The 15,397-nt window shown below is 39.9% G+C and overlaps 1 protein-coding gene and 1 long non-coding RNA gene across 3 annotated transcripts; one reads left to right on the top strand and one right to left on the bottom strand.

The window, feature by feature from the left end:
* The first annotated feature begins 960 nt into the window (after positions 1-960).
* On the top strand, positions 961-9,136 carry LOC103703373 (uncharacterized). 2 transcript variants are annotated; one of them, XR_005512836.3, is made up of 9 exons: positions 961-1,245; positions 1,725-1,850; positions 4,428-4,535; positions 4,762-4,806; positions 4,974-5,105; positions 6,984-7,398; positions 7,620-7,644; positions 7,772-7,878; positions 8,729-9,136. It is a non-coding gene; the product is annotated as an uncharacterized LOC103703373 (long non-coding RNA). The 2 variants fall into 2 exon arrangements; XR_015987266.2 differs by lacking the exon at positions 4,762-4,806.
* Positions 9,137-9,933: 797 nt separating this feature from the next.
* Positions 9,934-12,136, bottom strand: LOC103703371 (aspartyl protease family protein 2-like). Its single transcript, XM_008786210.6, has one exon. The coding sequence runs from the start codon at positions 11,995-11,997 to the stop codon at positions 10,282-10,284; it is 1,716 nt and encodes a 571-aa protein (XP_008784432.3). The 5' UTR covers positions 11,998-12,136; the 3' UTR covers positions 9,934-10,281.
* Between the last annotated feature and the right edge of the window lie 3,261 nt (positions 12,137-15,397).

Below are 15,397 nucleotides of genomic sequence, written 5' to 3'. Positions count from 1 at the left end.
ATATAAAAGCTTCTTTGCCATCCAACTATTCAGTTTGGGATTAGAGTTATTGCCAAGCTAGATAACTCTTACAGCCTAGGTAGAACTAGCAATGGTGCTCCTCTGTGTCCTATTTTTTAAAGGTCTTGAATTTTGTTGAGCAAGCCACTGTTTGCACTGAAATTATTCTTGGTGAAAATTAATGATGCAAGCTCCACCAATCACTTCCAAAAAGTTCCAAATATTATTTGTTTCACTTATTTGTGATATCACCTCAAAAGATTCAAATGCAGGAGTTCTTGCAAGGCTATTGTCCAATTTCAACACATACACCAGGCCTGTATCCTTGTATATGGGCCTGAGAAAATATATCAGAGGACCAAATTTGCCAGCCTCTAAAATCTGGATCCGACTTAAACTACACCTTTTGGGTATAGCCTGATGTGATCAACCTGAGTTGAAGAGCTGGTTCAAGGAACCCATTTCCTCTCCCAGCCGAGAATGACGACGAATGCATGATGAACTTACCTACCGCTTAAAAGAGCTAGGGGCCAAAATCAATGCCAAAATAGATAAGCAAGTTGTGAGGACCCGTGCGGGCATGTGATTAGTCCCACATCGGTTATTAGCTGAGTAGATATTAGGTTCTTATAAAGGATCAAGGAACCAAATAATGACTTTTGGCTAGCTTTTTTGAATGAGGTCATAGAATAAGATTTCGTAGTTTTATCCAATCTGATCTATCAACTTATCCCATCTAACTCTAACAATCATACTCCTCTCGGAGGCAAGTATGGAGCAGGGATAGATAATAGCCTACCCGGCTCGGATTTGTTGCTATCCCTAACGGCAATAATTAAAAATTGGGCCCGGGCGAGGCCCGGCCCATTTACAGCATTACGTCACCGGAGAGAGAAAAAAACTGCAGGGACGCAGTACCGGCCATCTACTTGCCCGCGACGGAGCCACGTACGGAAAAATAGAACAGATAAAAACTTTGCCAAAATATGCTACTGCTTCGTGTCCATCGTCACCTCCTCCTCCTCCTCCTCCTCCCTTCTCCTTCCTCCTCCTCCTTTCCGTCGAGATTCCTGTCCTTCTCCAAGCTCCCCTTCCCAGGGTCCAAGCTCCGATCGGGGGTAATGGCGGCGGCTGTGGTGGAGTAGTCACCGAATTGAAGCTCCTTTTCCGCCAGCCGTTCTAGAAGGAGCCCTCCATCTGTACCTACCTGCTCGACGACGTCGCTATCCCGATAAACCCGCTCCGGTAACACCGGACCCCTCCTTTTGTAGCCGTTTGATTATTTTCGTTGGATTGTTCGCGTGGATATTTTTCCAAGAAAACAAAACCCTTCTACGGACTGCATGTTTTTCTTGATTTCAAGATTTTTTCCCCTTTCGGTCAAGAAATTATGGTTCTATAGATTGAAAGCTTATTTATCTCTAGTTGGCACTGAAGTGATCCCATTAGATCTTGCTCTAAAGAATACAATGATTTTAATCTAGGGGTCTCATATTTTTATCTTGTTTGTCGTTCACTTTGTTAACAAATCAGAGAGAATGCCACTCTTTTATGTTTTTATTTAATTTTTCCTGATACTTATTGGGGGTAGGCTAATCCTCAGATTGAAATAGTTTTAACTGCATGTACGGAACAATCTGAAGTGCTTTACTTATTTGTAGTAAGTTGCATGTTTTCTTAGAACCAATGCCACTGGATGTCCACTCTCCATCCTTGGTGACCAGGTTGCTGACTGTTAAACATGAAAGGACAACTCCAAACTGCACCAGCACTACGTTTTCTCCATTATGATGATGAAATGCCGGACTATTTTAGTAAAAAGATTTGAGAGAAAGCAATTCATGAGAGAGGTAAACTTAAACCTAGATTATTTTGACATCCTATGATAAACAACAATTGAATCTATCCTCCTCTTTACTACTTTTGACTGACTTTAATTTTGAATACAGTGATAGATTGTTGCTGTGCTGGATTCAGTTGTGCATGAAGTAGGAAAACTACTCTATGAGCAGACCTTGATCCTTCTTTTCCCCTCTTCAATGATTTACTATTTTTTGGACCTTAGATCAACCAACCTGAATAAAGATTTATTTCTTACTGCATAACAGGGATTCAATGGATCAAACTCGATCTGTAATTTGGATAATAAGTTGTAAAACTTGGTGGACTTGTTTAAAGTGATGAAAATTGTTGGATCTCTTAGTCAAAATAAGACAGTCTAGTTAAATTGTTTATTGTTTTAGCTTTCGACATATATGTCTAGCGGAAAATATATCAACCATTTAGGTATTAATAGAATGTAAAACACAAGTAGTCTCAATTGAAACTCTGTTTCCATTTCAACAATCAACTCTTAAATTTTCGCCAAGTAAACTTTCAAAAGCACAGGCTGGACAACAAGATAAAGTAAAGCCAGATATACAGTTGATAAGGGTGTGAGACACCAGAGGATAGTTGCTGGCTTTCCACAAGCATGACCATGTAGTTTTCATGGTCAGATATTCTCTATCTGTTATAAGTAGCTTGGGCCGTACAAGATACTACAACAAACTTGGTTATCAATTGAGACAGCGCTTGTAACTCGTACCTGAGAGGATGAATGACAACTTGTATGGCCGTTATGGAGATAAAACCTATAGATGGATGGACTTACTATAGCAATGGACAGATACTTGAGTCACTATCTCTCTCTCCCTCTCTCTTCCACGCACATGCCTGGCCAGAAAAATGGATGAGACCTATCATGACCACCACTAAGATGGTTTTATCTAATATTTAATGTCAATCCTGGCAGCAAAAAGTGTTGGAATTAATTGTGGCATGAGAGTAAAGGAATGTCAGACCATCCATAGTCAGAAACTGGAATTGGTGAGGTTCTGTTGCCACACAATGATGCTCCCTGAGATTTGATTTTAGTCCATCAAAGAAGCATATATAGATGTTTTCCATTTTTCCAGCGTCAATTGATAATAATTTCAGTGTTATCCAGCATGAAACTGCCTTTCTGACACCACTAAGTCTATGATCTACCAATAGTAAATCTCTTTCATATGGCCTCTTTCTTACTGGAATCACCTTTCACATGCACTTAGTAAGCGGATGTGATTTAAGTGGCTGAGAGGAATAGATACAAGGTTGGCTTCACATACAAATATTCGTCTTATGTTCCTTTTGCTTTGCTCCTACTATTTGGGAACCAGTGAGGAACTTGTGATGAGGACATGGCCAGAAATGGATAGGAGTGTTTGTAGGCATATAACATAGAAGAAGCTTAGCTCCATAATAAATTATATGAAGGTTATGTATGTACTGATGGTTTATTCTTCTCTCTTTTAGCTATCTTATTAAATTATATTGAAGAAGTAAAGGTTAATTTCTAGTTTCTATCAATTTAGCTACTTGAGTATTACTGAAGTAGATGAGAATTGAATGGACTCAAAACATAAGTTTCTTTCTGTATTGGTGCTACTCTTTGCTTGCATTTCTGTTTTGGAATGTCTATGTATTTTGTAGGCTTAAGTTGTAGAAATTAAAGTTCAGGATTCATGTAGGTTGGTGGTTAGTATTGGTGCCCAAGTTGATTGAGATCAAGATATTGACAAACAGGTCTAAGATGCAGATCATAACCACCTAGATACAGATCATTCCAAGATATTAATATATCTATTGTTTGCCAGTTTATTTTAGTGATTTCTAGGTCCTATAGTTATCTGCTTGACTTTTTTTAAAAAAATTAAAATCAATAGTAGAACACACATCTAAATGATGAATCTTAGTTGATTGATCCAGTGGATAGAATAGTTGATAGAGATCTATCCCTTGTTGTATCCGGTGCAACCATTAGAGCATTGAGAGGACCTTTTCCTAGTACCGGAGGATCGGGAAGGACGCACCTCTATTGTACGAGTTATCATGCCCATGGTAAACGCTTGGTAGCCAAGTATGGAGCGGATAACTGCTGAAAGCATTTAAGTAGTAAACCCACCCCAAGATGAGTGGTCTCCTATTCCAACTTTTCCAGAGCCTCCGATAGCACAGCCGAGACAGTGACGAGTTTTCTGCTCCTACAGGGATGGAGCGACAAAAGTATTGAGAATTTAAGATAAGGTGATGGCGAGACCAGCCATTTATCATTACAGTAGGTGTCAAGTGGAAGTGCGGCCTTGGGTTGAAGCTCATTTATTCTATTAAAACTAATGTCCATGCTGATCAAATCACAGGAACAAGGTTGATAAAGTTTAGCGTCATCTTTTGCGTCAGTCCAAAGTGGCTGGCTTAATAACTTGAGTAATAACGGAAATAAAGATAATTCAAGTTGGCCAAAGCCTTATCATGTTTTTTATTCTTAACATGTGAGATTTCTCTTCTTTTTTTTTTCTCTGGATAATATTGCCATTTTGTATCTCAATTTAAATTGTTCCCTTCAGGATATGGTGCCGGATGTAAGGTTCATAATTTCCAAACCTAGCAATTCAAAAGCAGGTCTTTTAATAGAAGCTGGGGTTAAAAGATGTTTTGGCAATCTGTTGCTGGAGGTAGGGCTTCATTCTCATTTAGCAAGCACAAGGCATAAACTAATTGAAACCTTTGATGACTTTCAATTCTTCATTTTTATGTTCATAAAACACTCTTTTCTTCTATCTAATAGTTACAATTAGCATAAAGTAAATTTGGATGCATGTATACGCTCTGATAATTTGATAATCTGACTGCATAAATTACTATTTGCTGATCCTAGTTTGTTATTCCTAAAATGCTCAGGCTTGGTTGATGGTTTATCAATGATGCATTTTGTTCAGTTCATCTGTAAGTTAAATGTTATTCTGGTGTTTCTGACTTGAAAATGATATTTTGACCTGGAATTTGTGCATTAACTAGGTAGCATTCAACCCACAATAATGAATTATGATAGAAAATACATGAATTTAACAGCTTTGGATTGCAATGACAGTGTGTAAAGCACATGTATGCAGGTTTGAGCTACCTCAGGTCGTACTTTGGGCTGTGTTGCATATGTAACAGGAGATAGGCCTAGTCACCTCATCCTAGGATGGCATTCTCTGGTGATGTTGCTTATATGTGGCTGTGGAAGTACAGATTTTCAGGTATTTACTATATTTCATGACTTGGAAAAATGTTAGCGGTACTTTATAATTACATACTTTTGAGAGGAGAGAGAGAGAGAGAGAGAGAGAGAGAGAGAGAGAGAGCATGATAATTAGGAAGAAAATGTTCTATGATGCCTTTGAAATTTGGAATTTCATGAGATTATCATAGACTCTTAAATTTGGAGAGGAGTTTGTGGTATTGTTCTAGGGCTTCTCACATGGAAGTCTTGTTATCTCTTGTATCTTATCTTTTGCATTTCTACATCATTCTCTACATATGTGAAAAGGTAAACCCTTAAATTTGAGCATCATTTCTTGTATTCCTTATCATTTTACAACTGAACATGGCCAAGTACAAGTCAGACATACTATGTTCATAAATATGTAGTGTACCTCCAGAATTTGTTGAATGAAGATGTTACTAGGAGTGGACGATCAGAATAAGAGCCAAGCGTAGAGTTGGCACAAGTAGAGAGGGCACTACCATTAGATTACCCATACAGATGTTGTGACATGTTAAGGACTTTTTGATTCTTCATCTACCACTATTACTTAAAAATCTGCAATTATTATTATTGGTTCCTTGTGTTGGCTTAGAATATGACGGGACAGGGAAGATTGCACAAATAAACAGTAGGCCTTGAAGTCTAGGTACATGCTCTGAAAATGTCTGCTACAAGGAGCACAACTTTCAAAAAAGAAGTAATAACAATTCGTGCACCATCAAGGTAAAAATAAGATGAGATGCCTCCTTGTTTGGTGGAAACTTAATTGCCATGATCCAGTCTCCTTCAATTGAAAGTAGAGTTGGGTTTCAAATCATATGGTTATATGTAACTATAAAAATCATTTAGTTTCTTTCAGATTATTGTCATGGTTGGGCCTTCACATTTTTTCAATCTAATGGTTGTAAACAGGAAAATGGTTTGGTTTTCGTAAAGCTTCTCAAGAGGGTTTTATTTTCTTATAGAGAAATTCTAGCACTTAAATAAAATTAGATGTCTTATGAAGAATTCTTAGTTAATATCTTGTACAGTATGTGCAACATACATCCACGGTCAGTAATTCCTATAATCTTCTTCTCCCTTCTCATCCACTTTCTCACTACGTCATGTGCCACATTCATCCACATAAAGGAAGGTGACAACATGTGATGAGTGCAAAGATAATAGAAATAATCAAATGTGGATGGACATGTGGAGTGTGGTAAAAATGTATAGTTCTGCATATGAGTGTACTTGAGGAAAACTAGAGTTGGAACAATAGAAGATAAAGTAATTAAAAATCACTTGAAATGATTTAAATACTTTCATCCATTATCAATTTACAGCCCTATGTTGCTTGAGTTTGTGTATGTCAGATCCCATGGAGACAGGGAAGATGAATCAAGATAATTTGTGTTTCTGCTTTTGCAAAATCGTAATCCTTTATTCTAGTGAATGTTGGAGACTCAATAAGCTGACCAAGGAAATCATATAAAGTTTGTTCATCATGCTTGTCATTATGACTATTAAGTTGTTTAATTGTATTGATAAAATGTTGCTAAAGCCTTATGTTTTGTTTCTAGTGACTAATTTCATCATAATGCCATGAATGATTGTAACCAGATATGATGCATGTCCTTATTATCTTGAATATGATTATGAAAGCTTTAAACTATGATATTATTATATGTTGGTACTTGGATTATTACTCCCGAAAGAGACATTGATAAATTGGATGGCCAGCCTAGCAGGATTTTATGCTTGTGCGGCTTGCGAGCATTGTACTCCTGACTCTCATATTTAAACATTGCGTGCTATTGGATATGCATTCTCCTGCAAAGCATTAGATATTTTGTGAAAGACAATTTAGTATCATTGCTTCCTACATTAGGTACATCTTATGTTCTCGATGTGGCAGAAGGGAACTAGTAGAAGGTACTTCTTTTGATAATTAGCAGAAACAGATAGACAATTTTTATTTTTATTTTTTTCCCAGGAAGTTCGCATCAGCTCTACCAATCAGTTCATTCACAGGCAAGTAAAAAAAAGCTGCATTTTTCTGATCGTGCTTCTGACATTCACGGGCAGTATATTAATGTAACCGCTGCTTGTCTCTTTGTATTCATATATTTACATTGCCGATGATGCTTTGGTGTATCCTGCTCATGACTACAAAACTTCACTGCAAGCAACACTAAACCTTCTAGCTACAAGTTCTTCTTCCCTATGGCTTAGACCAAATTCTCATTCAGGTTACTACAGTTGGAGAGGAGATGCTCTAGAATCCTTGTCTGACAAAAGATGAGGTAAATTCTCAATTAGATTCTCTCTTTTATTTATTTTTATTTAATGGTAGTGTACAAACAACTGCTTGATAAATCTGCTAAGGAAGTTACTTTATGAAACTCCTGTCAGACCCACTCTAGCTGTTTTTTTCCTGAAAAGCTCTTCTATCTCTTAGGGTTATGGTTTTTTTTTTTTTGACTGAGCTTCTTCTAATCATTCTTTCCGTGGAATCTTATTATAGGAAACATTCAGGAGTATTATGAAAAGTAAGTATTTGCAGTAATTCTGCATTCAATAAATACTTATGGTACAATGATTCTGGATTATCATATCATATATGGTTGGTAATATGTAATTTTTTTGAGTGTTTGATTTTCTTTTCCTCTTTGCCAGATCTGAACTTGCCAGATCCAAAAATGATCAATGTGGCAATGCCTGTAAATATGGTCTGTGGACTGCAAGATCAAGCAATAAAGCCCTAAAATACCATGTGAAAGAAGGTGTAGCAGAGATTTTCTACTCTTTTTCTTTTGGTTAATCATGTATAGATCTACATCATTACACTTGAATACCATGTGAAAGAAGGTTAAAGCCCTAAAATACCATGTGAAAGAAGGTGTAGCAGAGGTTTTCCACTCCTTTTCTTTTGGTTAATCGTGTACAGATCTACATCATTACACTTGAATACCTGATCATTCCACATAGCTTCAGACACATGAATCTCCTGGTCATAAATTTAAATTTATCAGTTATTCTGGTATGTGGCTTGCTGTTTCCATTGTTGAAGAAGAAAATGTACCGCATGGAACAAATAAATAGTTTTAGTTACATGCATGGAAACAAGCCAAGATAGTGGCACATATTTAATTTTGCATTTATGGATCAATTAATTAGCACATATGATGAGGCATGTTGTCATCGCCATCTTGCATAAAATATTGACCACAATATTGTGCTATTTTAATCCAAATACCTTTTCTTTTCAAGTTTTACACGGCGGGTTGTTGTATGATCGTAAACAGCCTAATTTGGATGAACATTACTAATCTCTATAATAAACTTTATTTTTAATCTGATTATCTTGCTAACCAATACAAATCCTAGACAGTGGAAATATCAAATATACTAGAATTCTGCTGGAAAATCGCAACCTCACCTACCAGTTCAGTACTCATTTACTTGTTTGTTACGTAAAGTGCATATTTATGAGGTTCTACAAATACTGGATTTTGATATTTAAGGATATTTCTTTCACTTCTGGAATTCATCTTTGTAAGTAGATGTCCTCTACTAGCGAACCATGTTATTTTTGTTTTTATTACTAACAGGATTCAATGTCAAGGTGCTCAGGACCATGCAAGACTTTGCAGCCGCATGAAGAAAAGCGCACATCTATACAAGCCAAACAAGAATCTTGCTGTGTGGAACAATGTAAATTCCCATTGTCCTTCAAATGTTTGGTGGCTAGGCTATGGCTAACCTATGATTGTAAACATGTCTCTCAAAAGCAGTTGAGATCTAGGACCAGACTGCTAAGAACCTTTATTCTCCATGATGGAAGATACGAAGCTCATCAAGAAATATCGACAGCTGGAATGTGGAGGCTTTGGACTTTTTTTTTGTCTCCAAATAAATTATAGTAGTCTAGAAGCATTAGAACTTCTGTTACAATTTTGTGCGCTTTGTTTGACGAATTAGAACTACTGAAGCAATTATTGAAAGGGAATCAATTACTATGATAATATGAATCGATACAAATGAAATACAATCTTGCTGTTGTATTCTTTAAAGCAAGACACTGAACGAAGTGATTTACAGGTGTAATGATTGAGGAGCAAGTGTATTTGTTTTTTGAGAGTAGAGGAACAAGCTCATTGGCTAGTTGGAGGACACGGCAGAAATGGGCTTAATGTAAGGGTCAGCAGTCGGCAGTCGAAAGTCAGCAGAACAGGATGGAAGAGGACGATGACTCGATCATAGATCAGAGTAGAAGGAAGCATAAAAGGTCAGTAGCATTTGGTATTAGTGGAGATGGGCAGGAAGGGTCATTGATGATCGTGGCAAGAAGAGATATAAACCCAATCTAACGTGGGAACACAATTTCTTGTATGAGGGGGTGGCATTGATTCATGGTAAAGGATATCAGGATGTTCAGCATTTGTTTACAAGGGCGAACCACCAAGGCTTTCGTGTTAACTGCAAACCATCCAAGATGAAACCAAAACTGTCAATGACTCATACGGCCATAAATGATTTCCTTGTGCTGCAAATAAGATTTACGACACCGGGAATATTTTTCTGTCTATCATTGTCAACATCATTCAACAATACCTGCGGCTGCTGGGAGAACAGTTTAATCCATTGGAAGATGGTTTACTATGCAGCGTATGCAATAAATGACATATAATGAGCTCCAAATGCTGGTATCTTACCATATCAAAGACCAAAGAATTACTTTAGCAAAAAAAAAAAAAAGACCAAAGAATTAGAAGATTATTAGTCATGAGTATCAAATAATACCAGAAGGATCAGCTTAGGAATCACAAACGACAAGATGAACAGATGAAATTCTGAATAACTAGCTCATTTCAAATGGTTGTGAATTTATCAGCAATTTTAGACACAGCCAATAAAGCCAGATATAGAAGAAACTCGGAGAAAGAGAATACAAGTCTTGAATTTTCTCTCTTACATTTATCAGAAAAAAAGACAAGAAAAAGAATACGATTGTAATGTATTGCGCTACCTTTGCTTTGGGAGGTAAAAAGATTTCCCATCACCTCCCTCAAAATCCCAAAATTCTCAGTCCAATCATCCTTTCATATCTATCTATCTGCAGACCTTTAGAAAGCGAATGTGGGGATTGTTCAATCGTTTATCTGCAATCTAATAATGCAGAGAAGCTACACTTGAGCACACTTCATCGGCGCAAACCCCAGCCGGAACTTCTTCATATCATACATGATGTGGAAATTCTGCTGCTGATAATTCCCCAGGATCGAGAGCGACGAGTTCTGCGTCCCGAGGATGGCGAGGCAGACGATCTCCTCCGGCTCCACCCGGAAGAAGTAATTCTCCACCGGGAAGTTCCACACCGCCCCGTCCGCGAACCGGATTGCGAACTCCGGCAGCTCCACTTTCTCGACGCCCGACACATTGTAGCAAGGACTCAGTATGGGGAAGTCCTCCATCAATGGATACTTGTTCACCTTCTTGACGAAGGCCTCCTTGATCGCTTGGTAGGCCGGGTTCGCGAAGTAGCTCAGCGTCGTGCCGGAGTCCACGATGGTTCCGCCCGCCCCCTCCGGCGACAATTCCCACGTCTCTGGAGGGATATCCAGCACCTCCCGGCCGACGACTATCTCCTTTACGTGGACGTAGTAGAAGGTGTCGGCCGGGTCGTCCTTCTTACCGGTGGTGTTGACGAAGGAGGTATAGTTGAGATCGGGGTGGCCGAGGAGGTTGCGGTCCTCGCCGAAGATGAGCTTGCTGGAGACGCTGAGGTCGCTGTTGCGGTCGACGAGGCAGTAGGAGAAGGTGTGGCCGTAGAGGGAGCGGAGCTGGGAGGAGAAGGAGAGGGGCCCGCGGCCGAGGCCCAGGAGGCCGGCGGCGCCGTGGAAGAGACCCCGGTTCGAGTGGCCGCACCCGAAAATGACGCCGTCCACGCGGCGGAACTCGGTGCCGGCGCCGTCCGCGGTGGTGAGGTTGACGGTAAACGTCTCCAGGGCGAGGTCGCCGGTGGTGTTGGAGTGGTCGCCGTACCAGTAGAAGTAGGGGCAGGCTTGGTCGCCGGAACGGCGGGGCCACGGCGGCGAGACGAGGCCGCAGCGGGGATCGCCGCAGCTGACGTTGCGGTAGGTGGAGGAGGCGGTGGGGTCATAGACGGGACCGTGCTGCTCGAAGCAGTCGTGGCACGGCAGGCATTGGATCCAGTTCAGGTCGCTGCCCGTGTCGAGGATCAGGGAGAAGTGCCGCGGCGGCGTGCCGACGAATACGTCTATGAAGTACTCGCCGGAGCCGAGGGTGATGCCGGATTCCAGGGTGGCCATCAGCCGCCCCGCGAGCTCCGGCGGCGCCGAAGCCGCCACCTTTTCCTCCGACTCGGAGGTGATCGAGCGGCGATCGGTCTTGCCGGCGGTCGTCCTAAGGCGAGACACGGTTTTACGGTTCTTCTTCTTCTCTACAGCCCTCCTCGTGAGAAGCGTCTGGATTCTTGAAAGATCTCTGCGGGTGGAGTTGATCAGATATTCTTTTCCAGTCCACTCGGCGGCACCGGGGACCTTCCCAGGCCGGTGCTTGAGGTGGAGCTTCAAGGTCGACGAGGCCGGCGCGGCGTCGTCGCCTTCATCGTCGCCGTAGATGGAGTCATCGGGGCGGTATTGGACCTTCGCTTCAGCATGGCCGGCGGCATCGAGGGGGTGATCGCAGCTTGATTTATCGGAGGAGGTGACGGCGTTGAAGCTGAGGTAGCTCGGCAATTCGATGCCGGGGAGGGGAGAACCATGGGACGTCACCGAGCTGCTCCAGTTGAAGAGAGAAGCTGAGGTGGGATACGGGTGGAGAAGGGAGTACAAGAGGAGAGCCAAGAAGAGGGGAACCGTACTATAAGGAGAAGTCATTTCTACAGCCTGCCCATGAAACTAACAGCCGAGGCCGAGATCCTTATAGAGAAGGGAAAAGATTGGAAGAGAAGAAGGCAAGAGAAAGGAAGTAGCGGTTTTCTCGACAGGGGAGGATCAGTGAATAGATTAAGAAAGAGAACGAAGGACGGAGGCGTTTTATATTAGCTTATTTCCCATCAAAACTTCGTTCTACCTCTACGGACTAGACTATAGAAGAAGCTGGGCTTTGAAATCAAATGAAACGTTATACGTACTCAAAAGGAAAAAAAAACAGATTGAACGGGTTTGGAATTGCGATGCAATATGTGGGAAAAAGAAAAACCTCCTACGCAAAAAAAAACGCGGTTTCTCCAGATGGAAGCAGTGGAACGGGCTTATATTTTCTCCGTCCTTTCGAATTTCCTAAGCAACGCCGAGGGACGTGTTTACCAGGTCTTGGTTACTCATGGCCACACGGCATAGTTTCATGGTTTCTTTTTAGGTCGTTTTTTAAGCCTGCTGAGTCCACCATTTACTTGTAGAGACCAGCACTTGGGTTGGAAAGGGATTTAATATCCACTTATTAAGTTAAGATTCTAAGAAGTAGTAAACTAATATAAAACATAACTTAAGTGGGAGGTAGAAATATCCTGGCTATTCCAGGGGAGTCGAATTCCGGTGCTAGTCTGTGGGTCTTTTAACATATCCTAAACCTTCCTCCAAGACAAACTAGTCGTTGAGGAGTTGTTGAGAATTAAACTCTTTTCCTACTTATACCACGGTCTAAAGGGTTCGGCAGGAACAGTAACCAGGCTTGACTCCAATTACGTATGCAGGGCATCATGGTGACCGACTGACCGGTCAAGATAAAAGAGTTGAGAACAAGAACAAGTGTGGCCTTTGGCTTTAGTCAAATGTTGAGCCGACCGCAGCCGGTGCATTGAACTTTCCATGGTCCCCCGTGACGCATTTAATGGTTACCAAACAAATCCATCAACCCCAGCCGTGCATCTGATGGTCCTTTCCTTCAAATCATCCAATAAAAATAGGATGATCGTGAACTTATTTAGATCTCTAGATTTCGTATGAGAATTTATTTTAATGCCGTATGACTGTCCAAATTTTGGTTGCGCAAATGAATCAAAACTTTGTCTGTTTAAGCTCGTATGTTGATTGTGTCTCCAAAAATGAGTACTGGTTCCTTGCAGTAACTCATTTATTGTTCGTAAAAAAAGGGTGTGTGTGTTATCAACCTTAGTTGTGAACAAGGTGAATTACGAGGATTACGTTAGTTTAAGCAACTATACTATGATGACTTGTGTTATGACAAGCTTGACTGTGATTAAACATCGAGCAAATCATAATATCTAAATGTCTTTACAATATCAACTACCTTGATGTTACTCTTGCCCAAGGTACACTTCATTACGAAGTTCTGATGGGATCCAATACTCTAATCTTAGTATAGTTGTAATTTGTTCAAGAGAATTTGGAGACATCGTGTGACATGCAACAGGTAGAAACTAGAACCAGCAACAAAGAAGATGGAATCCTAACACTGAGGCTACGAGCACGGGGTCTCTCAATCATGAGCCACAAAGGTTTGTAACAGACTGTGCAATGGAGATGTGTGCATTTAATCTCAATGATGCTATTTAGATCAGACAAATCCATCATTTTTCTCTTCCCCCCTTGTTAAGACGCCTCTACCACTTTTGTCTCTTGGTGAAAAAGGGTTTGAAATTTGAAAAAAAGATGACTAATCTTGATAATCTTGACAGCTATTAGCAATGAACTCATTGCATTTTGAATAAAAGTGGCGCATGAACAAAATGTGCTTGAATTGCTGCAAATATATATATATATATATATATATATATATATATATATAGTATAAGACCTCTTTTCTTAAAATGCTCAACTTGATGACCTCTACCAAGTTAGGGTGTCCAGTAATTTTAGTAGTTGTATATTCTTCAAAATGTTGAAATAAAAATGAACTATTGATTTGTTCAAGAACTTAATGAACAGTAAGTCTCCAGTTCAAAGCTTTGTTTCCATTGCTGGTGGGGCGTATGCACAAGTTTAATTTTGAAAGTAATACTGCTAAATTTCTAAGGGCTTTATGTATTTTGATTTGCAGATATTGACTTGTGCAATATGTCTTCCACTTTTTATTGTCCTCTACCATGGTGTCTTCTAGCAAATTTTATTGAATAGTATAAGCTAGCCACCTCATAATACTCAACATCTACCTTTGGAATCTAATAGTTTGTCAAGATAGCATGAAAGAAAAATAATGACTATGTTCCATATATAGTTCCATGACATTTCTTAACAAAAAATCTGGGTATATAAAAAATTTGGCCATGTCCCTTTTTTTTAGCAAATAACTACTGGTTCAGGGATTTAACCTATAATCATTTGCTCCAGCTACTAAAAGTTGAGAACCTAACCATGCCTCTAATTAGAAGCTAAATACAGTAATATAAATTATAGATAATGATAGATATGATCAATTAATTAACTTAGGGGAATCTTGTCAAAAATCGTACATATATACATAAATCAAGCAAAAAAATACTGGTAATAAGTTGAATGTGTCGGTATTATGGAACATTAAGTCAAGACCCAATACAATCTCATGAAAGCTTAAGAGCACAGCAAGTTAACCAAAGAGTTTGGCAAAGAAAAGGAATGCTGAGTAGACTTAATGAGCAAAAAAAATAATCGCGACTCTCGTCTTAAGTGTCACCGAAAGTGAGAGAGTAAAGTGGAATAAAGACTATAAAGTAGGAGGGAAGGTTAAGGAGACGTCTCACGGATGCACGATGCAAACCAGCAAGTAGGTCCATCTTCTACACGTTACCCAATCCAAATCTTGAGGTTAAGAAAAGCATCAAAGTCATTACTGGAACTCATTAGAAGAAGCCCTATCCAATATGCGTGCTGTCATGCACGTATATTGTCATTTCCTTCAAACATACAATACAGTGGCATGTCACTTGAACGGCCCTTCATTTTGCTTTCTCGATTAATAAACAATGCACTTCGTTAAACATCCACGTAAAATACAAACAACTAAACTACATACATTTCATGCTCCAAGGTGGTGGTATAGTTTCTCTAGTTCGGCATTGCAGATATGGCCAATCCATGCAAAGGTGGTTTGAAGTGGGGATGGCGTTTTAGGATTCCAAACCACGCGCTGGGAAAGCATCCCATGCATGACATACGTTTCATGTAAGCATGAGATCATAACTTATTCTAATAGATTTCGTTGGGTATAGGAAATCTTCATTTTGTCCGACCTTCAACATTAACTAGTTCTATGGTACTTTCATTGTTTCCGGTCCGAAGTATTAATTGCTGAGTCAATTGCTTGTTTTGGACGGCCACGCCATATGCACATAGAAGT

This window comes from Phoenix dactylifera, chromosome 5, assembly GCF_051530095.1.
Source record: "Phoenix dactylifera cultivar Ajwa chromosome 5, Ajwa_hap1_PhDact_Kaust_v1.1, whole genome shotgun sequence".
Taxonomy (NCBI): domain Eukaryota; kingdom Viridiplantae; phylum Streptophyta; class Magnoliopsida; order Arecales; family Arecaceae; genus Phoenix; species Phoenix dactylifera.
Note: the sequence above shows the minus strand (reverse complement) of the source record. Positions and strands in the feature narration are given on the sequence as shown.